This window comes from Carcharhinus amblyrhynchos, chromosome 1, assembly GCF_965287045.1.
Source record: "Carcharhinus amblyrhynchos chromosome 1, sCarAmb.v2.hapA, whole genome shotgun sequence".
In the NCBI taxonomy this organism is placed as follows: Eukaryota; Metazoa; Chordata; class Chondrichthyes; order Carcharhiniformes; family Carcharhinidae; genus Carcharhinus; species Carcharhinus amblyrhynchos.
In genome coordinates this window covers 61,145,368-61,171,675 of record NC_137324.1, presented here as the reverse complement: position 1 = coordinate 61,171,675, position 26,308 = coordinate 61,145,368, and the positions used below count along the sequence as shown (strand labels likewise).

The 26,308-nt window shown below is 40.6% G+C and overlaps 2 protein-coding genes across 3 annotated transcripts in view; both read left to right on the top strand.

The window, feature by feature from the left end:
• The first annotated feature begins 660 nt into the window (after positions 1–660).
• On the top strand, positions 661–7,147 carry mocs2 (molybdenum cofactor synthesis 2). 2 transcript variants are annotated; one of them, XM_080185598.1, is made up of 3 exons: positions 661–711; positions 2,715–2,836; positions 7,021–7,147. In XM_080185598.1, the coding sequence occupies exons 1-3, from the start codon at positions 700–702 to the stop codon at positions 7,145–7,147; spliced, it is 261 nt and encodes an 86-aa protein (XP_080041724.1). In that variant the 5' UTR covers positions 661–699. The 2 variants fall into 2 exon arrangements, with proteins under 2 accessions (XP_080041724.1, XP_080041716.1); XM_080185590.1 differs by lacking the exon at positions 661–711 and adding an exon at positions 1,154–1,778.
• A 4,305-nt stretch (positions 7,148–11,452) lies between these two features.
• Positions 11,453–26,308, top strand: part of LOC145340960 (molybdopterin synthase catalytic subunit) — a 43,337-nt gene continuing 28,481 nt past the window's right edge. The window contains exon 1 of the mRNA XM_080185576.1: positions 11,453–11,573. Within this exon, the coding sequence (XP_080041702.1) occupies positions 11,453–11,573 (121 nt within the window). The remainder of the gene's footprint in view (positions 11,574–26,308) is intronic.

The window sequence follows — 26,308 nt, the reverse complement described above, 5'->3', positions numbered from 1 at the left end:
TTTCCATAATACTCTTTCCCTTTAATTCCTCTAGCCACATTAGAGCACTGTGGTGGTGTTTAGACATTACAGTGTAACATAAAAAATCCGGCATGATGATCCCTTGTGAGAGAGAATAGCTTCCTAGTCGCTGTTCATAATCAAACAAGAACATTCTACACTCAAACACTGTACTAGAAGGAGTTCAAGATATTCACGTACTTAAGATGAAAACTGAAATCTCCAGGTCTGACCTCTCTGGTCCTTGCAACTGACGTAAAACTTCTCGACCCTTATACTTATCCCATCTCCTCACATACCCCTTCTTCCCCTAATTGAACGCTGTGCCCACGTCAACTGTCTTTAAAGCAGAATACTGGAAATCTGAAATATACACAGAAAATGCTGGAAATACTCAAGATCATCGACCTAAAATGTTAACTCTTTCTCCCCAACACTACCAGACCTGCTGAGTATTTCTAACATTTTCTGTGAGTTTTTTTTAAAGAAGAATATTGTTAACTTTCTGTTGTTGATCTCTATGGACGGATTAACACAAAGAGGTAACAGAATTGGACTGTTTGTTGGGTCAATGAGCGGTGACTTGTCCCTCCTGCAGCCTGCCCGCGGTTACACTCCCAGCACAGGGAGATGCAACCACCCGGACTCGAGTGTCGGTGACACCGGTGCAGCCGCTTTACCGTCCGGCACGGCGCTGAGATGGTGGCCGAGGTACAGCTCCCCCCCCCAGCCTCCCTTTCCCCCAGCTCCCTCCCCCCAGCCTCCCCTTCCCCAACTTCCTTCCCTCAGCCTCCCCCTCTCCCTGGTTCGGACCCTGTCAAAGACACGGGGCAGCACCCTGGCTGCAGTGCCTGACTGGCGGCAGCTGTAGGAGTGCTGGGTCCAATGGCTCTAACTCTCCAGGGCCTGAGTCCTGGGGAAGACAGCTCAGCCTCGATCTGCCTCACCCCCCCCCCCTTCCTCCGCTCATTATTTTATAAATTCAAATGTTTTCTGTAAAGTCTTCTCGGTGATCTCAGTGCATCTTTTGAGGGAGGAGGCTAGAGTGAGCTGACTGTCCGTTCTGGGTGTTTGACTGAGGAAGTTAAGAGATGTTCTTCCTTGGTCTTAATGCTAACGTGTAAGAATATCGTTAGGGTTGAGCTGGAGTGTCAGTTGCGTTACTGAAACAGATTAGCAGAAATGTTCAGGCGCTGACAGCTTTTAATCCTATCGTGAAATAACAGGTTTTAACTTGCTGTCGAATTTTGTTTTTCGATGTAGTCACCAGTGATGGGGAAGGGTTTATTTTGTTAAGATACTATATTACTACAGATTGTTGACTATTGTTGACCAATTAATAATTAATGTTTTCCTAGATTGGGAAATCAGATTTAGTCGGTTTTCAATGTGGACATACAAACTGTTGATGGAAGTAATGATCCTGACTTTTGAATGGCAACAAATGCATCTTAAATAAGGGCTGGATTGCACTTTGAATAATGTAGTTAGGCAGTTTCCCAACTTGGTGCTGAGACATTAACAATGTAGAACGCTCTCACCCCATTATTAACCCGTCAAAAATAAAGAAGAAATCAAACTGTCAGCTTCATGGTACTGGATACCCTGTAAGAAATATGTAGATACTAATTTTTCCTTAACCAGTATTAAACCTTGCATTTATACAGCACCTTTTATCATAGTAAAACTTCCCAAGGCATTTCACAGGAATGTTGCCAAACAAGATTGGATATTGAGCACAAGACATTTGGACAAACAACCAAATGCTTAATCAAAAGGTAGGTTTCTACAGCACCTTCCAAGCCCACAACCACTACCATCTAGAAGGGCCAGAGCAGCAGATACATGGGAACAGCACCACCTAAAAAGTATCCTCCAAGCAAATTCATCATTCTGATTTGGAAGTATATCGCTCTTCCTTTGATGTTGCTGTGTCAAAATCTTGGAACCTGTTCCCTAATAGCAATAGTGAGTGTACCTACACCAGATGGATTGCAGCTGTTCAAGAAGACAGCCCAGCACCAGCTTCTCCTCGGCACTTGGTGATGGACAATAAATGCTGGCCAAGCCACTGTAGCCCGCATTCCTGAATAAATACAAAAAAAAGCTTTTTCAAGGAGGGATAGAGGGAATAGTGTTCAGAGGGAACATTCCAGAGCTTTGTGCTTTAGACAGCTGCATTCATTGTCACCAGTGATAAGAGTAATGTAGGGATAGTGGAGGTAGAAAGTTAGGGAAGTCATTTTAATTATTTAGAAACCACTTGGACTTTACTTTCAATGTTATCACAATTGTTAGTTGAATTACTCCCAGCAAATATTATTTATATAAAGCAAACTAGCATTTTGGGTATGAACTACTAACTCATTCAAATATTTGACGCTTATATATGAATTAAGCATTCAAACAGAGAATTTTCCTGGTTCAGCAAAAAATACAATGCTGTGTGGCCCCAGCGTAACAGCATGTGAGGAGTGTATTACAATTTACACATACCAGTAGATTAGTAGTATTGTATAATAGAATCAGTAGCCTCGTAGGTATACTATAATTGAAGCCTTGCATTAAAACTTTTTGAACTGAAACTTTGACAATATGAAATATGGATTGAGTTCATTTCACAGAATTCTTTTCACTAGAAAATAGGCAAATCATTGTGGCATCATGAGCTGTATATGCTTTTGCAACAGTTAATATTTCTCTCTTTTATATAGGTTTCAGTGCTGTATTTTGCCAGGAGCGCTGAATTGTCAGGTGTTCGTTCTGAGACAATTTCTATACCACAGCAACTAACTTCTTTGCAACTGTGGCAGGAAATTGTTAAGAGACATCCAAGGTACAGCATGATAGAAAAACTGAATTTTTTTCAGCAATATTACTTATTTGATCTGGATAATTTTTCTTCAGCATGCAGTATGTATGTGCTGATTACTTTATGAAGATAATGGTAGCAATTAAGAAGATTAATATTTGTTTTACAGAGATGACCTGCCAAATTAAAATAAAGATCTCAGCTGTTTTTGCATCTCTGATTCTTTGAAACTATTTACCAACCTTTGCAATTTTCTAATATGACCTCCTTTGGCTCAGTGTCAATTTTTCTCTGAATATGCTCCTGTAGAACACCTGGGGATTTTTTTGTGAAGGTACTATATAAATCAAGTTGTTGAATATATTCTTTAGAAACTCCTTAAATGCGTGGAATTAATTCTATAAACTTCAGTACTCAAGACAATGGTGTTTCTTTACGAAAAGAAATGCTTCTAACATTTAGCACTCCCCTCTGGATAACGACCTAACAGTGATGTTTAACACTTGGGTGGTTTTTATTTCTAGACTTCAATATCATGTCATTTACTTCGATAGTTGAAGCTTTGTTTGCAAGCATAGAAGAAAATTTGTAGACTCCATGGAATTGAACAGAGAAGCTAATTCATGTTGTTATGGTTTACCGGTTTTATCACATGCTTTCACCTGATTTTTCTTAACTTTGGAAGGTAGCATTTCTTACATCACTTGACATTTCTTACAGTTTAATGGCCAAACACATTTATTAGATGGTAAAAGTACAAATGAACAGTAGTAATGACAATGTAGATTTTACAATAGTTATTAAAGTTGGTTATTGTTTCAAGTAAATAAAATATCCATTTGTGTATCTACTGCACTAAATCGCACATTCCTATGTGATGGTTCTTTGCTTTTGTTTTTAATCATAAGTTGCCTAGCTTGATTACCATTCAACAAAGGCTTCAGGCAGACTAACAAATAATTTCAGTAAACAATCAGGACTTAATATACTTAAACATTTGTTTAAATTCACAAGAATTTCTAGTCAAATATACATGTGGAAAAGAACGCACAAGTTGTATCTGAACTGAATGACTATCTATATTTGCGTTTGTATTTCGTGAAGCTGGTTTTAAAACCTTTGTGTACTATATCATAGATAATTAAGGGCAGGTACGAGAAAAGGGCAGTTTACCTTTCTTTGTGTGTTTATTCTTTGAGCTTTTCCCTCGTTCCCTCTTCTCAATACTTAAGGATCCTTATGTTAAAGAACATTCCACTATCTTTCCTGAGGAAATGTGTTATTACTATAATTTTCAATTCCTCATCTTGATCCATTTTTTCTGAATTGTATATGCTATCACATGACCCCAAAACAACTGAATTCATTGGGACTATGTTCTTCTTGTGTATCTTTGTGGCCTGAGAGTCTTTATTCCCTCTGACCTGGTTTCCAGGCAGTAAACTTTTTACTCGCGTCCTTCAAGCTGTACTAATTTATAGGACTGTGATAGAGTAGCAGAACAAGAAAGAAATTATCAAACTTGGCTCTATATTCTCTCAAGTTTAGAAGAATTGGAGATGATCTTAGTAAAACATATATTTCTTTGGGAACTTGTCAGTTTACTAGGCTGATACCAGAGTTGAGGGGGTTGAGCTATGAGGAGAGGCTGAATAAACTAGGCTTGTACTTGTTAGCGTTTAGAAGAATGAGGGGAGATCTCATTGAGACGTATAAGATGATGAATGGGATGGATAGGATAGAGGTGGAGAGACTCTTCCCGCTCAGAAAGGACAGTAGGACTAGGGGGCACAGCCTCAAGATAAAGGGGGGGCGGTTTAGAACGGAGTTGAGGAACTTCTTCACTCAAAGGGTGGTGAATCTCTGGAATTCTCTGCCCGTTGAGGTGGTGGAGGCTCCCTCGCTAAATATTTTTAAGACGCGGGTTGATGGGTTTTTGATAAGTGAGGGGATTAAGGGTTATGGGGAGAGGGCGGGAATGTGGAACTGAGCCACGACAGATCAGCCATGATCTTATTGAATGGTGGGGCAGGCTCGAAGGGCTAGATGGCCTATTCCTGCTCCTATTTCTTATGTTCTTATGTCAGCATAGATTTTGTGAGGATGTTGCCTCTGGCTTGAAAGTCTAGAATAAGGAATCACAGGCTGAAAATAAGGGGTTGATCTGGATTGAGGTGAGGAGAAATTTCTTCACTCAAAGTCTCAATTTTTGGAATTCTCCACTCCAGAATATGTTCAAAAGGGAGATTGATAAAATGTTTGGATATCGAAGAAATTAAGGGATATGAAGATAGTATAGGGAGGTGGAGTTGAGGAGAACATTAACCTTGTTCATTCTAGAAGGTGAGGATGACCATGTTCATCACCTGAATACACATGGTATGGTACTTCTTCATACATAAGTGACAGTTAAGGTTGATCTGTGCCTGAAAGGCTTTGCTGCAAGTAGGATTGGTTGCTGCGCGTGATTGAGTTTTGGATGAATTGCTGACTGGGATTTCCTCTCCTTGCATTTTCTCTCTACCTCAGAAATGCATTTGCTTTAGAAGGGGGCTATAGTGTTTTTTGGTTGTGTTAAGCACAGTGACCCTGGGCAAGCTTCTGACAGGATGTAAAATCAAAACTCGCAAGCAAAGCCTTGAATGTATCCTCCATTGACTGCCATGAAAGTACACCCCAGACTCAACCTCTCCACAAGAGTTTCACTTTGATAACTGCGTGTCAGGCATTCTGTTTATGTGACCAGCCTGACTATCTCTATATGGTGTGGATGCTTGTCTTGCTAGCTCTTTTGAACACTTCAGTACTTTGTTCAGTCCTGAGCTTATTGAGTAGGCTCAGAGGGTCAAATATCCTGCTCCTGTTTCATCATCTGTTTTTAATCTTCAAGGAGTGTGTTTTTATTTTTTCATTAGTTTTGAGCGTCATTGGAAAATTCAGCATTCTTTTCCCACCCGTTGTTGCCCTTGAGAAAATGGTGAGCTGGTTTCTTGAACTACAGCAGTCCATCTGGTGTAGGTGCATCTATGGTTTTGTAGGAAAGGGTGGGGCCGGGGTGGGGAGTTCCAGGATTTTGACCCAATGACAGTCAAGGTGGTATGTGGCTTGGAAGGGAACTTGCAGGTGGTGGTGGTGTTCCCATGCATCCACTGCCCTTGCCCGTCTAGGTAATAAATGTCAGGGGTTTTGAAGGTGTTGTTGATGGAGTCTTACCTGATAATTGAGAATAGACTGATGGAGTGGTGAATGGATTTGTGCTGCTTTCTGTGGCTAGCTTTACTTTCAACCATGTGTCATGGGAAAGAGTAACTTGCCTTTGCTGTGTTTTCTCATAAGAACTGGAGGCAAAATTTCAGGGAAATCCAGCCCAGATCAAAGGGTATAATGGGGAGACAGGAAAGTAGGGTTGTCCATCGTCAGATTAGCCGTGATTTTATCAAATGATGGAGCAGGCTTAATGGGCCCAGTGGCCTATTCCTGCTCCTAATTTGTATGTACAAGTGTAGAGGACAATTCTATGATGCTGGGTAGCAGATAGACCATGCTAAGCTGAATGAGACATGAGAAGAGGAAAGATAGAAGCGTTTGTGTTTATACAAGTACAGATTTGGCAGTGAAGATTGTAGGAGCCTTGTTGATATGAAAACTGTGGTGCAGTAAGCTGCAAACTAAAATATCTGTGGAATAGTTTAGAGTATCTGCTTAATCTGTTTGGAGAGTTGATACATGGTTAAAAGAAAGTTTTAATATTGTATGTATTGCTATGAACAGTGTTACTTTTTTGATTACTAAAAACCATTGTTCAAAACATTGCATGTTTTTTCTCCATAGTCATTCCTTTCTACAGAATGCTCAGCACATATTCTCACACAAGAAGCCACGTTTGTTTTTGTTTTATCTTGGTACCACGTTTTGGGTGTGCAGCACATATTGGCTAAATAGCTTACCTGTTGCCACTCCAGTTGATGAAATACAGAAAGTATTTCATTTAACTGCCTTGTCAAGAACTGATTAAATTTACCAGGTGAAGTGGTAGATTGCAGTGATTTGGAACTGCTTTAGTTGGGAGGCCTGGAACCATCTTTGGAGGGTATTATTGATCATTAATAGGAAGTGGAGGGAAAGTCCAGTTAAATGCAATGACATTTTTAGTCCTAATTGTTAAATATCACGTGTAGTACATTTTTCCTTTCTTACCTGATCCACAGGCTTGGTACCATACGGGATTACGTCATTTTTGCTGTTCGTCAGGAATACATCATCTTGGGTGATCAGCTTTTGTTCCTCCATCCAGGCGACGAGATCGCAGTCATCCCCCCTATCAGCGGGGGCTAGCTCCTGGCATACATATGCAGGTATTTCCAGTTTCTCCTCAAATATTACTTCAGGTGCGGGAGGGCGCACATTAAAATTCCTGATGGAATCCTTAATTTTAGCCAGGTCCACTGATTCATTTGATGACTGCCTTTTGACTTTTCCTTTTCGTTTGTTCACATTTGGCTTTGTATCTTTATTATATGGAGCCATGCTTTTTTTTTGTAGTTTCACTGTAATAAAACATGACCAAAATGAGTGTGTATTTGTAAGACAAAGAATAGTATCAACTATATTAGAGGTTAGTTGTTGGGAGGGGGGAATGGATCTGGCACATGTTATTTCTAAGAAATGAACATTTTACACTCTCTCAAAATGAAGTACTGCCGTATTACATCTGGCTTCAAGTTGCATCTGCACTATTACAATAATGATTATAACTAAAAACCTGTAAAGTTTTGTCAATGACCTAGGCGTGCTTCTCCAGTCATAATTCAACACTGTTTTAGTATTAATAGCCAAAGGCTGCTGGCTTTTGTGACTTGATACTTGGTAAAGTTTCCCTCTAGTCTTTTAAAAAGAGTCCATTCATGAGATGTAGATGTTGCTGGTTAGGCCAGCATTTATTAGGCTGGATCATTGAGTGTCTTTAAGACAGAGATAGATGGGTTCTTGATTAATAAGGGGTTATGGGGAAAAGGCAGGAGAATGGGGATGAGAAAAAAAATCAGTCACGATTGAATGGTGGAGCAGACTCGATGGGCCAAGTGGCCTAATTCTGCTCCTATGTTGTATGGTCTATTGCCCATCCGTAATTGCCCTTGAGAAGGTGGTGAGCTGCCGCCTTGAAGGAGTTAGCAAAGGAAGCATGTTGGTGGCTGTTTGTTAGATACTCTTCATGCCTGGTTACTTTGGGGCTTAATGTACGCCGTTGAAACATTTAATTGCTCATTCAAAATTTACAGAGGTACATGAACCGTGGCCATTACTTTCGTTCTGGAGACTGTGCCAGTCTAGCAGTGTGACCAACTGAGAGACACTAGAATCTTGCAGATAATTGCTTCCAATGAAATTGAAATGACTTTAATGCTGTGATTCCAAATCTGGTGCTTAATCATACTCAGTTTAGTGATGTGGCATCAGCAAAAGAGACTTGCTGGATATCCTTTGGCATTATAAGTGGAAATGTGGTATTACTTGAGTGTGCTCCCAAATTGTTCACTGTGGAATGTTGCCTTTGAATTGTGACTTTTCACTATTTTAATACTATAGTTGTAAGAAACCTTTTTTCTTTTGCAAGCTTCAAAACTCACAATGGTTTGTTAAGGTAAGTAAAATAATGAATTTGCATGCCAACATCCTATAAAGCCATTGTTATTTCTGAGAGACTCTCGGCTCTAATTAGCTTAAACCTCTAAGTTCAACATGAAGCAAATTAATAATTCAGTTTAAGTAACTTCATTGGATGTATTTGAAATTTATAGTATTTCTGCATCATTTAATCCTTTTGTTCATGTGCATAAGTATTGAATTGAAATCTTTGAAGCCTCCAAGCATTTTATAAAAACCCTTTTCCTCTGCTTTTGACTGACCAATACTGATTCTGTGACTATTAGGATTTATTCCAAGAATGAACGTTATAAGAAACTTAGAAACTAAGTTGGACCAAGTGATACAGTGACTACAGGAAAGGAGGGGGCAGGGTGGAGTGGGGGGAGTTATACAGGGAGCATTTTCTCATGTTTTTCACTCCTTATATTAAATGCTGTAAGATTATAGCTACTGTGTTGGTTACACAGTAAAGCTCTCTAGATTTTTTTAAGAATGGAGAGACAAATATCCCACTTCCTTAGATTAATTCACATTTGTGCACTCTTGTTACTGAGTGAGGTGTAAGAAATGGTTATAAATGTAATTTCTGAAAAATTATACATCAGATTAGGCATTGAATTTGAATTGTTAATTCTTTTTCTTGGCACACAGGTTTTCTGACCTATACTGGTATCTCACAAAAAGTTAAGTCTTAAGAAAAGAACCCGTGGTGTTGGAGGTACTATATTGGCAAGGATGGAGAATTGGCTAATGGGCAGAAACAGTGACTGGGGATAAGAGATCATTTTACAGGTTGGCAACCTGTAACCAGTGGAGTTTCACAGGGATCAATGCTGGAACCATAGTTTATAGTAAATATTAATGTTGTGGAGGAAGGAAACAAATGTACTGTAGCTAAATTTGCAGATGCCACAAACATAAATGGAAAGGCAAGTTGTGAGAGGGATATAAACTGTTTACAAAGGGATATTATAGGTTAAGTAAGAGGACAAAAAATTGGCAAATGAACATAATTTGGGAAAATATGAAGTTAATTTTGGGAGGGAGAACATAAGAATAGAATTTTATTCAATACTGCAACTCAAAGGGACTTTGGGGTACTTGTGCATGAAATACTGAAAGCTAGCGGCACAGTGGTTAGCAATGCTGCCTCATAGTGCCAGGACCTAGGTTTGATTCTCATCTTGGGCTCCTGTCTGTGTGGAGTCTGCATGCTCTCCCCATCTGCGTGGGTTTCTTCCGGGTACTCTGAAAGACATGGTAGTTAGGTGCATTGGCCATGCTAAATTCTCCCTCAGTGTACCCGAACAGGCAGCGGCAGAATGTGGTGATTGGCAGATTTTCACAATAACTTCATTGCAGCCTACTTCTGACGCTAATAAATAAGCTTAAAAAAGATGCAGCAGATAATCAGGAAGGCTAGTATAACGTTGGCCCTTATTTCAAGGGGATGGAGTATAAAAGTAGGGAAGTCTTGCTGCAATTGTACAAGGTACTGGTGAGACCACATCTGGAGCATTGTGAGCAGTTTTGGTCCCCTTATTAAAGGAAATACCTTATTTCATTGGAGGCAGTTCAGTGAAGATTCAGTAGGATGATACCCCAGTATGGAGCGATTGTCTTACGAGGAAAGATTAAACAGGTTGGACTCTCCTCATCGGAACTTCGAAGAATGTGAGGTGATCTCTTTGAAACTTGTAGGATTCTTAGGGGCTTGATAGGGTAAATGCTGAGAGGATGTTTGCCCTCATGGGTGAGTCTAGGATCAGAGGGCATAGTGTCAGAAAAAGGGACACCAATTTAAGACTGAGATGAGGAAGAATTTGTTCTGAGGGTTGAGAGTCTTTGGAATTCCTTGCCTTAGAGAACTGTGGGGGCAGAGTCCATGGGCAGGATCTTCTGATTGTGCTTGCCCCAAAACCGAAAAGTTCCACCCAAGATCAACGGACCTTTGCATGGTCCACCCTCTGCCTGCTACAATTCCTGTGGTGGGCAGAACAGAAAAATTCTGGTCCTTATGTATATTTAAGGCTGAGATTGGTCAGGAATCAAATGTTAGCAGAAAAGTCAGGCAAATGGGCGTGAGGAATATCAGATCAGCCATGATTGTATTGAATGGCAGAGCAGGCTTGAGGGGCAGAACAGCCTCTCGTGTTCCTATTTCTTATGGATTACAAGGTAAGTCTTCTCTCTTCTATATAATTGTAGCACAGTTTCCTTCCTCTTTGAAAAGTAGAGAATGTGAAGAGCTAACTTCTGTCTCATAAAACTAAGAATTGCTTACTCATGCAGTTGGTGAAGGCAAGATAAGGCTTTTATATCTGAATACTTTAAGGTCACTGCTACCTTCTGAAAATTACTTGGGTTTGAAAATTCCAGTGCTTTCCTCACAGGCCTGCCAAGTTGTGGCCTCTAAAGCTCTGCCATCCATCCATATCCTAACTCTTACCAAATTCCATTCATCTATCTCCCTCATGCTTATTGACCTAATGCATTTGTTCCCAATCTGCAGCATCTCAGTTTGAAAGTTTTCATCCTTGCTTTTGAAACATTCCATATCTTTGCCCTCTCTCATTTTTGTAACTTCCTGCAGCTCTACAGTCTTCAAGATTTCAATGTTTCCCCAATTGTGGCATCTTGCACACCCCTAATTATCATCTGCCCACTTCTGCTGGCTGTGCCTTTAGTTGTCAAGGCCTAAGTTCTGGAATTCCCTCTTTTAACTTAGATATAGGATATAATTTACGTAGGAAAGTATTTTCCATTTATATTTAATGTATCCTCTAATTATTTCTTGTGTGTTTTTTCCTTCTTTCACAACAAGTTAGATGCCAAAATAACATAAAAAGAGAACCTTTTGGATTATTTTGATTTGCTGAAATAGTCTGGTTCAAAAATGTCGCAAAAGAAAGCAGTAGATTTATAGAGACCACCCAGTGGTCTGACAGATATTTATCACTGGTAAATACTTCTGGCTTCCTTTCTCCAGTTACCATGAATGAATTGGAAGACACACCAAAGGATTTGATAAAAGTGACATATGAGAAGCTTTCTACAGATGAAGTTGCAGAATCAGTAAAATCTCCATCTTGTGGAGCAGTGTCTTTGTTTATTGGTAAGCTGTTAAATTGTCAAACTAGCATTCAAACAAAATGGATGGAATTCTCCTTAAAAATTCTAAGTGCCACATTTGTGTAAATACTGGAGTAAATCCTGCTTTTCTTTCAATGGCGTTTTTAAAATGAATCTTCCACGCTCTGTATCACAGAGTGCTTTAGCATGAGTTGGTGAAAAGCTGGGGGCGGGGCCATTGTGCATGCACCGACCTGTCAGCGCTGAGATCAGCGCATGTGCAGTAACCACACTGCTGGTTTCCTGATGGCTGACCACTTCGTTTGCTGGCCGACCCTGCCCCCCAACCTGCAACCCCCAACCCGCGACCCCCAACACAACCAAAGCCCTGATTGCTGGGCTCCTGGACGTGACAAGTTGGATCTGTTGTAATATAACCAATGGTAACATGCCGTGAGGGTCAGCTGATCCTAGTAGACAATTAACGAATGACAAAATAATGTGATGGTCAGCTGACCCAGTATAAATAAGCAGTTTGAGAATTGTGGGGAGCTTGTGTAGCCCAGGGTGCAGCTTCAAATGAGTAATGAAATTTCTTTATTCTTTATTTACTTTCTGAAGTAACCTCATTTTATTGCTTGCAACTGAAGAATTCCTTCTGCTGGATAAACAGTCCAGTTTCCTCCTGTCACTGATCCCAAACGCAGAGTGGCAGTGGGACCCAGCCAACCCATTGGCACTGCCTGATGACTGATCGTCAGTGCCAAGGTGTCCTCTGGCATTGCCTCTTTGTCCCTTGGGCAGTGTCAGGGGTTCACGTTGGCAATGCCAGGATGTCAATGCCCAGAGGGCAACCCCCCTTTTCCCCTGACTTCCTTGTAGGCTTCCATGGCCTCCCTTCACTCCAGTGGGGTTGGGCTGCCAGCTCCATGTTAGTGGGGAGCTGTTGTAAACCTTGCTCGAGGGCCAGTGGGGGGGGGGAGGGGGAGAGAGAGAGAGGCTAGTGGGCCCAGAGGCTTCACTTCCAGGCCAGCTAATCATATTCAAATGTTGATTTTAATATTTTAATCAGCTCTGCGCTGAATTCTGGTGCAGAGCTGACGATGCTGGAAATACAGCGGCCAGAGACGCATGGAGGTCATGGCATCCAACGGGAAGTCTTTTACACGGCCTCCACTTATGTCTGTAGGCCCACGGCATTGCTAGAATAGTGCAGCAGGCTGGGAGATTTGCCCCCAATATAGTAAAGGGCAGACACTTTTTCTAGGCACCAGTTGAAATCCATAATTAAAAATTTTTACTGAATGGAGATGCTGGATTGAAGGCTTAAATTTTCAGTCAGTATTTTAGTTCATAACATACCTGAGTAAAGTAACCTACTGGTTATAATATTGAACCAGAAAACAAGAGACAATTTCAAACCCCAGTGTATTAAGTTGTGAAATTGAATTGAATTAATATGATTTGTGGGTTGGTATGAGAAAAATAATTGCAAAAACTGCCAGATAGTTGTAATACCCGGCAGAGATGGAGCTCACCTACATAGAGTCAGAGGTTTACTGCATGGAAACAGGCCCTTTGGCCCAACTTGTCCACGCCGCCTAATTTTTACCATTAAGCTAGTCCCAATTACTCCCGTTTGGCCCATTTCCTTCTATACCATTCTTATCTATGAAACTGTTTAAATACCTTTTAAAAGACAGAATTGTACCCACCTCTATTACTTCCTCTGGCAGCTTGTTCCAGACACTCACCACCCTCTGAATGAAAAAATTGCCTCTCTGGACCCTTTTGTATCTCTCCCCTCTCAGCTAAAACCTATGCCCTCCAGTAATTAGACTCCCTATCTTTGGAAAAAGATGTTGACTGTCTACCTTATCTATTCCCCCTTATTATTTTGTAGACCTCTGTAAGACCACTTCTAAGTCTCATATGCTCCAGGGAAAGAAGTCCCAGTCTATCCAGCGTCTCCTTATAACTCAAACTATAAGTCCCTGTAGTGTCTTTTCTGCACTCTTTCTAGTTGAATATTCATCTTCCTATGATAGGGTGACCAAAACTAAACAGAGTTTTGCAAGTGTGGCCTTCCAATGTCTTGTACAACTTCAACAAGACGTCCCAACTCCTGTATTCAATTTTTTGACCAATGAAACCAAGCATCCTGAATGCTGCCTTCACCACTCTATCCACCTGTCTACTTTCAAGAAGCTATGAACCTGTATCCCTTGATCTCCTTGTTCAATAACTCTTCCCAGCGTCCTACCATTAACAAGTAAATCTTGGCCTGGTTTGATGTACTAAAATGTATCAACTTGCATTCATCTAAAACTCCATCTGCCCTATGGCCCAATTGATCAAGATCCCACTGCAATCCTAGATAACTTTCTTCACTCTCCACGATCCTGTTGCAATCCTTGATAACCTTCATTGTCCACCATCACTATGTGCCAACTGTAAACTTATTAACCATGCCTCCTAAATCCTCATTCAAATCATTATCATAAATGACAAATAACAGTGGACCCAGCACCAATCCCTGAGACACATGCTGGTCACAGGCCTCCAGTTTGAAAACAACTCTCCATGACCACCTTTTGTCTTCTGTCATGTGACTCTTGAAATTGTAGAAAACCAGTAAGTTGTAAAAAACCATTACCAAAGACATCAGATTGATCCAGGTCTACAATCTTCAAGTATTGCTTCAAAATCATGGCAAGTTCTTACCAGACCTAGATTTTAGCACCAAATGCAGAAAATCTTTTCACAAGCTGATCAATCAGCAAACCCCCTGGTTGTTCAGCGGTACCATTAATAGAGCTGGTTGACTCCTGAGTAGCTGCTAAACTTAGTCTGTGTCAGGTAGTGAGGAACTAATATAAAGAAGTAACTTGTATGATCTTATCTTAACAGCCTACCTGGCATTACTATATCTATCATAATTAGTAGGAGTTACTGTAAATTCATATTAGGATAACGCTTTCTCTCCACAATGGCATTTCCATTCAAAGTAGTGTGGCACTCTTATTATGTGTGGCAGACTAGTGACAGATTTAGTATCCCAAAAGTGGACAACTGTGAGATAGTGTGGGCCATTCGCAGCAGTATCAAAATTGTTTGGGATCAGAATCTCATGGCCAGAAATATCCCAATCTCTTTTGATCAACAATAAAAACAAAGACCACTCTTGTTTTCTGGAATCATAGAATGACACAGTATATGAAGAGGTCTTTGGCCCATTATGCCTATCAGCTGAAAGAGCTCCAATTCATTCCACTTCCTTTATCTTTCCCTAGAAAGGGGACATGAGTTCATCAAAGAAACTGTTCCATTCTTTTGTAACTTTAAAATACTAAATGCAGACAACTTCCAGTTTTTGATTTGAGGTATTGCTTTATTTTTGTATTTAGTATTTTACTCGTGCTTTTTTTTGCTTCTGTAAATCATTTCTATTTGTAATAAATCTGAACAGTAATTCAAATTAATAAGAGATTTAGTCTTTAGTCTTTTGGGTTCTAGGATCCATTTTACTTTCAATACTTTTGATTTCTTTATAACAAACCAATTTTATAGATCTGAGACATTAACTCTGCCTTCACACTCCACATATGTTGCCTAAGATGTTGAGTGTTTCCAGCATTTTCTGCTTTTGTTATAAGTGAGAATTGGCAATCATCCTATTCTTTGATCTTCTCCCATTACACCTTCTTGATATTTTCACATCTGGTACAATCTGTAGTTTAGACAATGGCTAGTAACCTGTGGCCCAGCTCTGGCTTCTGCCACTTCTAAGATATAATTGGATAGTTACTTTATTTCCCTCCATTTTTTTGTAAAGTGCATGCCCCCTACACAAGATGTTGATAATACCAAGGCTAAGATCTATACACTTGGCCACTCTAACTTTGCCCTACTATTTTACATGTTTTTCTTTTCAGTTACAGAATTTAGGTATGGCTGGCAAGGCCAATTGTTGTATTATCCTTGAGAAACTGATGATGAGCCACCATCTTGAAGCTCTATAAGTAATGTGTAGAGCATCATCCCACAGTGTTGTTTGGGAGGGCACTCCATGATTTTGAATCAGCAATAGCAAAGGAAAGCCAATATCCTTTTAAGTTAGAATGATGTGTGACTTGGAGAGGAACTAGCAGGTGGTGTTTGATGTCATTGTTTATCTAGGTGACAAGAGGTCACAAGTTTGGGATGTGTTGTCAAAGCAACGTTGGCATGTTGCTGCAGTGTGTCTTGTGGATGATACACAATGAACTAGTGAAGAATGGTTCAGGTGAAGGATAGGTTGAAAATCAAGCTGGCTGTTTTTCCCTGAATTATCTTGAGCTCCTTGAGTCTTATTGCCACTGCATTCAGGCAAGTGGAGAATATTCTATCAGACTTCTGACTTGCCTCATAGGCTTTGCAGATGGTGTGGGTGACCTGCCACACAATACCCGGTCTCTGACCTGCTCTTGTACGGTATTTTTATGTGGTTGATCGAGTTCAGTGTTCTGATAACCACAGGATGTTGATGTTGGGGCATTCAACAATAATAATGGAAAGTCAAGATGGGCTGGTTACAATTTCTCTTTATTTGAGATGGGGTCATGTGTGGAATGAATATTAGTTGCCACTTAGCAACCCAAACTAGAATGTTGTCCAGTCTTGCTCTGTGTGGGCATGGGATTTATGCAAAAAGTTGCAAATGGAACTGAACACACTGCAATCTTCAGTAAACATCACTACGTCCTTTCTTATAATGGAGGGAAAGTAATTGATGAGGCAACTGAAGATGTTTGGGCCTAGGATATTGCCTTGAGGGGAACACCTGCAGTGATGTTCTGAGGCTGAAAGGCTCAGTCTCCAACACCACAACCATCTTACTTTATGCTCGGCATGACTCCCATCAGTGGATTGTCTTACCACCGTTCCCATTAACTCCAATTTTACTTGGGTTTTCTGATGCCGCACTTAGTCAAATGCTGCCTTCATAACAAGGGCAGCCACTCTCACCACATGTCTGGACTTAAGCTCCCTTTTTTTTGTGTTTAGACTAAGGCTGTGATGAGGTCTAGAATCAAATGTTTCTCAGAACCCAAACTGAGCATTGATAGCCAGATTATTGGTTCATAAATGCCACTTATGATACCTTTCATCACTTTACTTTTGATTTAAGTGTCGACTACTGATGGATTGTTAATTGGTTGGATTGGGTTTGTAATGCTTTGAGGATAGGACATACCTGGGGAATTTTGTTAGGTGAGTAGAAATGTTGTTAAGGTTAAGGCAGAGGGTAGTCGTTGAGGGGACCTTTTCGGGCTGGAGGCCAGTGACCAGTGGTGTGCCGCAGGGCTCAGTACTGGGACCTCTCCTCTTTGTAGTATACATAAACGACTTGGAAGAGAGCGTACGTGGTGTGATCAGCAAGTTTGCGGATGACACCAAGATGGCAGGATTGGCGGATACTGAGGTGGAATGTCAGGTGATACAGCAGGATATAGATAGGTTGGTATATTGGGCAGATAGGTGGCAGATGGAATTTAATCCTGACAAATGTGAGGTGATGCATTTTGGAAGGAATAATGCAGAGAGGAGCTACATGATAAAAGGTAGACCGATTAGGAGTATAGAAATACAGAGGGACCTGGGAGTGCAGGTTCACAAGTCTATGAAGGTTGCGACACAAGTGGAGAAGGTTGTGAGGAAAGCTTATGGAATGCTAGCCTTTATAGGAAGGGGTATAGAGTACAGGAGCTGCCGTCTAATGCTTCAGTTGTACAGAACGTTGGTTAGACCGCATTTGGAATACTGCGTCCAGTTCTGGTCACCTTACTACCGGAAGGACGTGGAGACTCTGGAGAGGGTGCAGAGGAGGTTTACCAGGATGTTGCCTGGCATGGAAGGACTGAGTTATGAGGAAAGGTTGGAGAAACTGGGACTTTTCTCCTTGGAAAGACGGAGATTAAGGGGAGACATGATAGAGGTATATAAGATACTGAAGGGAATAGATAGAGTCAATAGTGATAGGCTGCTCCCTAGATTGGGTACAATTACGAGAGGTCATGATCTAAGGGTGAGGGGGGAGAAGTATAATTTGGATGTGAGAGGAAGGTTCTTCACGCAGAGGGTCGTGGGGGTATGGAACGCACTACCGAGTAGGGTGGTGGAGGCAGGCACTTTGGACTTGTTTAAGGTTTACTTAGACACATGAGCGAAACAAGGATGGAGGGTTATAGTAGGGGGTATTAAATAGGGTCAGAGCCTCGGGAGACACCGGAAATGCAGACTTATATGTTAACGTTTTTATCTTTTTATTCCGCAGGTGGAGGTCCACCTTGTTGTCAAACAAGGGGCATGCACACGGTGGGTCGTGCGTGGGCTGCTCTTGGAGGTTCCAGGAGTGGCCTAGTACTTCGTGTCGGTGTGTGTGCTTGATCCTGGACCGGTAGATGGGTGCCGCAACAGCTCAGTGACTAGCACTGCTAGCTGTGCAGATACATGGATTTGGGCCTGTGTCTGTGGGAGTTTGCGCATTCTCCCTGTGGTTGCGTGGGTTTCCTCCGGGCGCTCCGGTTTCCTCCCACACCCCAAAGATGTGCTCTTAGGCTGATTGGTATACCAAATTGACACTATTCTCCCCGAATCTGGCTAAGTTAGGGGTTTCACTCGCATACACGCAGGGCAGGGTAGGTAAAGGAGGATGCGGTGGTGCGGGCTCGTTGGGCCGAAGGGCCTGTTTCCCGTGCTGCGTTGTTCTTTGTTTGTTCTTTGTTTGTTCTTACTAGAACGGCTATCTAGAATCATAGTTAGTTCTGGAAAACTGGTCTTCAGCACTGGATTTGCCAGGACCGTGATGTGGGTATGCCGGCGTTGGACTGGCGTAAACACAGTAAAAAGTCTGACAACACCAGGTTTTAGTCCAACCGATTTATTTGATAATAGACTCACAAGCTTTCGGGGTTAGCCCCTTCGTCAGGTGAATGGAGAGTTCTGGCCTCAGACAGAGCTTTATATGCTCTGTCTGAGGCCAGAACTCTCCATTCACCTGACGAAGGGGCTAACCCCAAAAGCTCGTGAGTCTATTATCAAATAAATCGGTTGGACTAAAACCTGGTGTTGTCAGACTTTTTACTTTGCCAGGACCCACAGACTTTGCTGTTAACAAGGCGCTCAGCTGTTTTGCTTATCACGTGGTGGGAAACAAATTGATTAAATGCTGGCTTCTGATCTGCTGGGGGCCCCAAAAGAAGACCAGGGTGGGTCATCCACTCAGCAGTTCTGGATGAAGATGACTATAAATGTTTCAGCCATGTTTTTTATATTCATGTGCTGAATCCACCATCTTTGAGGCTGGGGATGTTCATGGAACCACCTCTTCTTCTTCCCATTTAATTGTTTAATTGCCTAGCACCATTCATGACTGGGTGTGCAGGGTTGCGAAATTTTGATCTGATCCACTGGTTGTGGGATTGCTTACCCCTGTCATTACCATGCTGGGTTCACTTTTTAGAATGCATGTAGTCCTGACTTCACCAGGTCAGCACGTCATTTGTAGATATGTCTGGTTTGGCTCCTGACATATCTTCTATGCACTCCTTTGAATCAGGGTTTCTCCCTCTGCTTGACGATAACAATAGAGTGCCGGATGCTTTGGACCATGAGATGACATATTGTGATGGAATATAGTTCTGCTGCTAATGGCCTACAGTGCCTCATGTATGTACATCTTTGAGCTGATAGATCCATCCTGAATCTAATTTGTTTAGCACAACGATCAGGCCACACAACATAATGGAGTGCATCCTTGCTGTGAAGATGGGACTTAATCTCCACAAGGCTGTATTTTAGTCTGTTATGATATGGCAGCTGGTAATTGCTGGACTGACCAAATCCCAAAGGGATACTTGATCAAGCTACCACAGTGATTTGCAATTTGTATTTTATTATGAGAAGATATATGTACTGAAACCAGAAGTGAATATCACTTCTGAAGATTTTAATATTAAATTAAAGCATTTATTAACAAAAGAAACCTTAAACACACAAGATTACAGGTAGTCTTGCAACACATCCCAAAACATTTCTCCTAGCTGGACTCACAAATAACACCCTTTTCCAGACAACAGTCTCTATACAATCTTAATCTTTATAAGTTCCAGTAATATTATCACAGGTATCCATGTTGCTTTGGGGAGGTGCTTCACAAGGTTTCTCTCTCTCCCTCTCACTCAACGAGAGAAATCACAGGCTTGTTACAAAACCTTGCTTTTTTGGAACAAGCAGATGCTTCTCCAAGGTGGTGAAAGCTGCTTACTTCACAGGTCTGTCCTCATGTAGCACTTTTTTCAGGGTATCACATGGTCTCTCCTCATGCAATTTCAGTCTTAAATATGTTTTTATTCTTTCATCTTTATACCAATTGATCTGAACTTTCTTTAGAAGTTATCTTTCCCAGAATATAAAAATCCTTTCATGTTTTTATGGTCCCTACTTTAGAGAAAATAAACTTAACATTGCTTTAATCATTTATGATCTTCGCTGGTTTTAAACCTTCCCTTTATTTCTCTTTGAAATTCAACAAGTAAACACAAACACAACTTTATCTCTGCATGCAAATTTCCATCCATGTTTTTATTTCTAGCCCATCTCAGCTTTGCTTATCTTCACTTCCGAACACCTGCTTTTATACCTGGCCGTTTGATGGTTTAAACCTTGCAGTTTAATATAATTTAAACTGCCTTCAGTTTAACTAAATTAGTCATTCACACGCAGGCATGCATACACACACACCCCCCTCCACAAGCCTACTTCACAGTATACCATAGTGATACTGTATTAGAAAAAAATGTTCATTTTTGCACAATCACTGCCTATGGATGGATGCATCTGTGACAGGTAAATTGGTGAGGATGAGGTTAGGTAGATTTTTCCCTTCTTGGTGTTCTCATGATCAACTCCAGGCCTGACCTGACTTTCATGACCTTTCGGACTTGACCAGCTTGAAATTTTTTAAGGTAAAACCATGAGTCTGATTGCGAATAAATAGAACATAAATAGAACTAGGTCACTTTGATATTTGTCTCAAGCTTGGTGGGTCCTATTAAATATAAATGAGATTGGAAAGACATGCTGTAGAAATGTTCACCAAGGTATTTTTTGTAAGGCTGGCTGTTATCCTAGATTGCTTGATGTAATTATCCCACTCATACATTTACAGAATTGGAGCGAATAGTCTTTTTGAGTCATTCTCTGTATCTAATAGTTGGCTTTGTGAATTCAGTACTTTTGTGAACATCTTTCTCTGAGAAATTGGAAGGAACTTTTGAATCTTGAACATCAAATTAAGCACAATCATAATTGTGGATTCTCAAGTATTCATGACTTCAAAACAGATTGAACTAAATCTACACTACCTATTTATTTGTAGGTTTTAGTAAAAATGGGGTCTCCAGTGAAATATTAGGAAACAAATCGCTACTTAATAGTTAAGAAATTGTTTTTGCTTTCCAGTCTGTCCAAGATAAAAAGTAACATGATTTAGCTAGTTAGTGTCCCCTCTGAGTATTGTATGCTAACAAAGACAATTTACCAATAGTAACTACAGTAGTAATTGAAAACTTGTGCTTTGAACCTTAATGTTTAATTATTGTTTAAATCCGGTCTTGTAACAATTGGCTTTCTTTTCAGAATGTGCTAGTACAGTATCCATTAATAATTTACAAATTTCCACTGAATGCTTTCTCAGGTCATGTTTCTGCTCCAAAATATAAAATTTCATTCACAGTTTGGACCGGGTTTGAATTATTAACAAGATGACACGTGTAGCTAATTTTTGTTTATGTTCACATATCAAGCAAGCCTTTAAGTCATTCTAATTTTAGTTTCAGTGCAATGCAAATTCATATGGTAATTTTAAATGTAGATTTATATGCAGTATAACTGGAGAGGACTTCCAAATTATCACTGTGATATACTGGAAAAGTAGGACATTTCTACTGGTATGTGATATGTGCTTCAAAAGAATGACCTCATCTTCTCTTCCTGTCATGTGAGGCCGCCCTTTAAAGCTAGTCAGATCAAAACCTAATAGGCAAACATGGCAGCCATACCTTGATATATGAATTGTAGCCACCATTTGAGTGACAGCAGTAAATGAAACTGATAAAATTACTTGAGAGAAAATTGATGTTAAAGAAGCACAGTTGCCTTACATAGGATTTAAGTTTAAGGTGCATTTAAATAGCATCCTGGGCATGGTAAACCATCTCAAGGCATTTAGAGGAATGGTATCAAATAAAATTTGGTATCAAATGAAATTTGGCACCAAGCTGCTCAAGGTAATATTAGGACAAGTTACCTCACATCCTGTAAAAATTACCTGGATGAGCACTTGGCACATCATAATATTCAAGACTATGGGCAAAGTGCTGGTAGATAGGATAAGGTGGGAGTTCAGGTGTTTCTAATATGTCGGTGACACATTAGACTCAATAGGCTGAAGGGCCTCTTATGCACTGTATGATTCTTTGTGAGAAGAAACTTGGTCAGAGGTCGGCTCTAAGGAGTGTCTTGGGGAAGAGAGGGTTAGTGAGATTTAGGGAGAGAACTTCACGCCTAGATAGCTGAAGGTGGAATCATGAAAATCAGTGCTGCACAAGAGAATAGTGTATTTCAATGCTGAAAGAGCCACTAGTTTGGATGAATTTACAAAATAAATTTGTTTATTAGAATCTCTTTTATTTGGTTGCAGTCCAAAAGAATTGTGTTTCTAAAGATAAATATTATACATAAAATAAGAAAAGACTGTTTCTTGAATACGGTTTTTCAATAAAATAGATATTGGAACTATATTACAACAACAACAGAAAAAGCACAGATGTTTGACCAATAAGGCAGCATCTGTGGGAAACAAAGTCTCAGACCTTTCTTAAGGATTAGAAAATATTACAAATGAGCAGCATTTAAAGTAGAATAGAACACAGGGGAGAGGATAATGGAAAAGAAAGGAGGACATGCATAGTATGCTGCAGCTTGTGGCTCATCTACCCACCATCTATAAAGCACAAGTCAGGAGTGTAATGGAATGCCCATCATGGTGGGAAATGCTACGTATTGTATCCTGCAAATCAGGGTTAACCCTTCATCTTTGCTTTCTGTCTCCTACCTTGCAACCAGTTATTAATCTATGTAACAAGGTTATATGGTAGTCCTGGGAGTCTGTGGCATTAGCAGCACCTCTACATCCAAGCCAGAAGCTCCTGGTTCAATTCACACTCCAGAACGTGATGGCCGAAGAAGGTGCATTCATAATGTGAACAAACAGGGTGAATGTCAACTTGTGAATCTTTCTAAAATATGATGTGGAGATGCCAGCGTTGGATTGGGGTAAGCATAATAAGAAGTCTCACAACACCTGGTTAAAGTCCAACAGGTTTATTTGGCAGCACTAGCTTTCAGAACCTCAAGATGGCATCACCACGTCATGGCTACCATCGACACTGCAAACTGCCGGCTCCAAATGGAGAGGATCTCCAAGAAGATAGCGCATATTGACACAGACGTCAAAGCAGGAGCTTGGGTCTCCGAAAGTTAGTGCTGCCAAATAAACCTGTTTCTAAAATATGCCAGGCAACTGATAAGAGTGGGAGAGATTCCTAGTCAGCTATACGATGGAAAGAACATTGAATAGTGATGACAGGGGCTCCATAGCTCTGGGCTACAACGTTCATGTAAAAATTGGCTGGACAGCTGGTTAGTGATGCAAAATGATGCCAACAATGTGGGTTTAATTGCTGTCCCCACTGTAATTATTCAACCTTGCCCTTCGCCAGAGGTGTGGTGATCATCAGGTTAAATTACCACCCATCTACTTGCCTCCTCTCAAAGGGGAGATCAGCCTTTGGTTACCTGGGCCTATGGTGCCTTTACCTTTTGTAGGATAAACACCAATATGGATAGATTGAGCTGAATGATCTTTTTCTCCGTTGTGACTTCATGACCTGTTCACCTCCTGACCACTTAAAACTCTGCACAACATGCAAGTCAGCACTCTGCTGAAATAATTGCCACTATCCTGGAAGCATGCAGCTGCAACAGCCCTAAAGAAGTCCACTTTATCCACCAGCCTAAATATCCACTGTCTCCACCAGTGACATACTATGGTTACCATGTTTTCTATCTATCAGATGCATTGAAGGAACACACCTTGGCAATATTTCCAAATCTGTGACCTCCAGCACCTAGAGGGATGAGCAGTATGTGCCCAAGAACATCATCAGCTCCAAGTTCACCACCATCCTGACTTGGCAATATAGGACTGTCCCCTCATTATTACTAGGTCAATATTCAGGAGCTATTGACCAAATAGCATTATGGGAGCACCTTCATTACAAGGACTAAATGGCTGAAGAATATGGCCCACTGCCACTTTTTTTACTCAACTAAGCAAGAAGAATAAAAAGATGATCTTGCCAGCAAACCAGTATCGTTAGAACTAATGAAGAACGCAAAGGAGGCACTGCATTACCTGATTCAGTCCACAATGGGGAAATTGAATGAATTTAATTTCAAGGGTTATGGAGTTTAGGGCAGAAATGAATAAAATGGTTTTGATTTTCCAAATGAAAGATGTCATTTTGAGTCACCGAAGATGGTATAGAAATTCTGCTAGAAATCATCAGAGTGGAAACTCATGGCTTCAGATAATGTTGTAATATGTAAATGCGGAAAAGAAGAGAGCAAAGATGAAATCATGGCCACTACAGAAGCAACTGCAAGGGAATTATAGATCTTTCTGCCCCAACACAGCCAGAAAGAGTAGAAATGGGCAAGGGCAGTCAGTCCCTCTGATATGGATCACAAAGCGAATAACAAGTGTTTGAATGGTGTGTCAGAGTTAAGGGGGGAAAGTCTGACATGACTTCAGTTATGAAGGATGATGACAACTTTGACCCAAGAGATCTCCATGTTTATTGATGGGATAGACATCAGACTGTCGGGATTTGATGCAAAAGTAGCCAGGTGCCATGTTGATCCTCATCATGGTGAGAAAAAATAAATATGACAATAGGGCAATAGTTGGAAAGGCAGGTGAGTTGTGAGTGAGCTTTTTAAGGAGTTGCATTTTTTAAGCATTTCTTAAAAGCATTTTTTTTCCCTTTGGGGAATAGTGGAGACGTGGTGGATGAATTCCCAAGCTAATTATCACTCCATTGAACTGTGTTATGAATGCTCCTTGTTGAATGGCCAGTAATCACTGATGTTGAACTTGAAGGAGTTGGGTGATGGTGGTTTTCCAGCAGAGGGGAACAGGCCTGTGCATGGAAGTTGAAGAAGTGTTTAACATTGAGCACACAAAGGTAATCTGTCGAGTTAGATGTTGGGGGGTTGGTGGTCAGGGAGATGCCTCATGGAGGAGATTGAACAGAAAGGAAAGAAGAGTAGTTAGCCTAGGGTGGCACAAGACTAAACAGTCAGGATTTTGTTTGAATTAACCATTTGCTGCATCACTTAGTATATTAGAACCTCCATCTATCTCTAAAGTCCTCACTAGTTCACCTCCTTTTCAAAACTACAGATGTCGCTGAACTAATTCAATGCCATTGATACTTTTTATGTTCTATTCTATGATTTATTTTATTCATATGAAATTTTAATTTGCCACACTTCATTCCACTTGTATAAGGCAGTTTCTTGATTAAAATATTATTCATTTACCCAACCACCTCCCTTTCTTCACCTTAGTATTACCTGTTAATTTTATTGAATTTCACACGATTAACTAGAAACATTACCAGATCCAGAACTGGTCCTTGGGGCATTTAATTCCAGTACATCTGTCCAGCCTAATGTTACCAGTTTCTGCTGCACCCTCTCCTTAAGCAAAATCCTTACTACCTTCCAAATTTTATGAAGGATGCCTACTACCTTAAGCTCGTGTAGTTTTTGCTTGGGATTTTATCAAATATTTTTGCATAATTCAACATTTGTGTGGGCTCTCATTTTGTCTGAATTGATTTTATCAAAATGGGTGTCAGCAGTGGCTTAGTAGTAGCACTCTTACCTCAGAGTCAAAAGATTGTGGATTTCAGTCTAAATTCAGAGGTTTAACCACATAACCTAATCTGACGACTTCAATTCAATATTGAGGGAATGCTGCGTTGTTGGAGATACCACTTTTGGATGAAGCATTAAACTAACGTGCCATCTCCCCTTTTTGGTGGATGTATAAGATTTCTCAGCACTTAACAGTGGCATTCTTCAGGAGCTGTCCAGTATATACCCCTCAGAAATTATGAAAACAGATTTTTTGATTATTGTCACATTGCTTTTTGTGGGATCTTGTGCAGAAATTGGCTGCCATATTTCCTGCATTACACATATGACACTTCAGAAGTCCTTTATTGACTTTCTAGCCTTTTGGAAGATCTCAAAGTCATGAAAGGCATTTATAAATGCCTTTCACGGTAACTTCATTGCAGTGTTAATGTAAACTTTACTTGTGACTAATAAAAAAATAAACTTTAAATATATGTCCTTTTCGCTTTATGTGCAATTTTAGAAAGTTTGGGGAAGAGTTATTGGGAAGCTATGTAGTGGTCTATACTTGTGTCTCTTGGATTGTTTCATAAGAACATAAGAACATAAGAACATAAGAAATAGGAGCAGGAGTAGGCCATCTAGCCCTTCGAGCCTGCCCCGCCATTCAATAAGATCATGGCTGATCTGTTGTGGCTCAGTTCCACTTTCCCGCCCTCTCCCCATAACCCTTAATCCCCTCTCTTA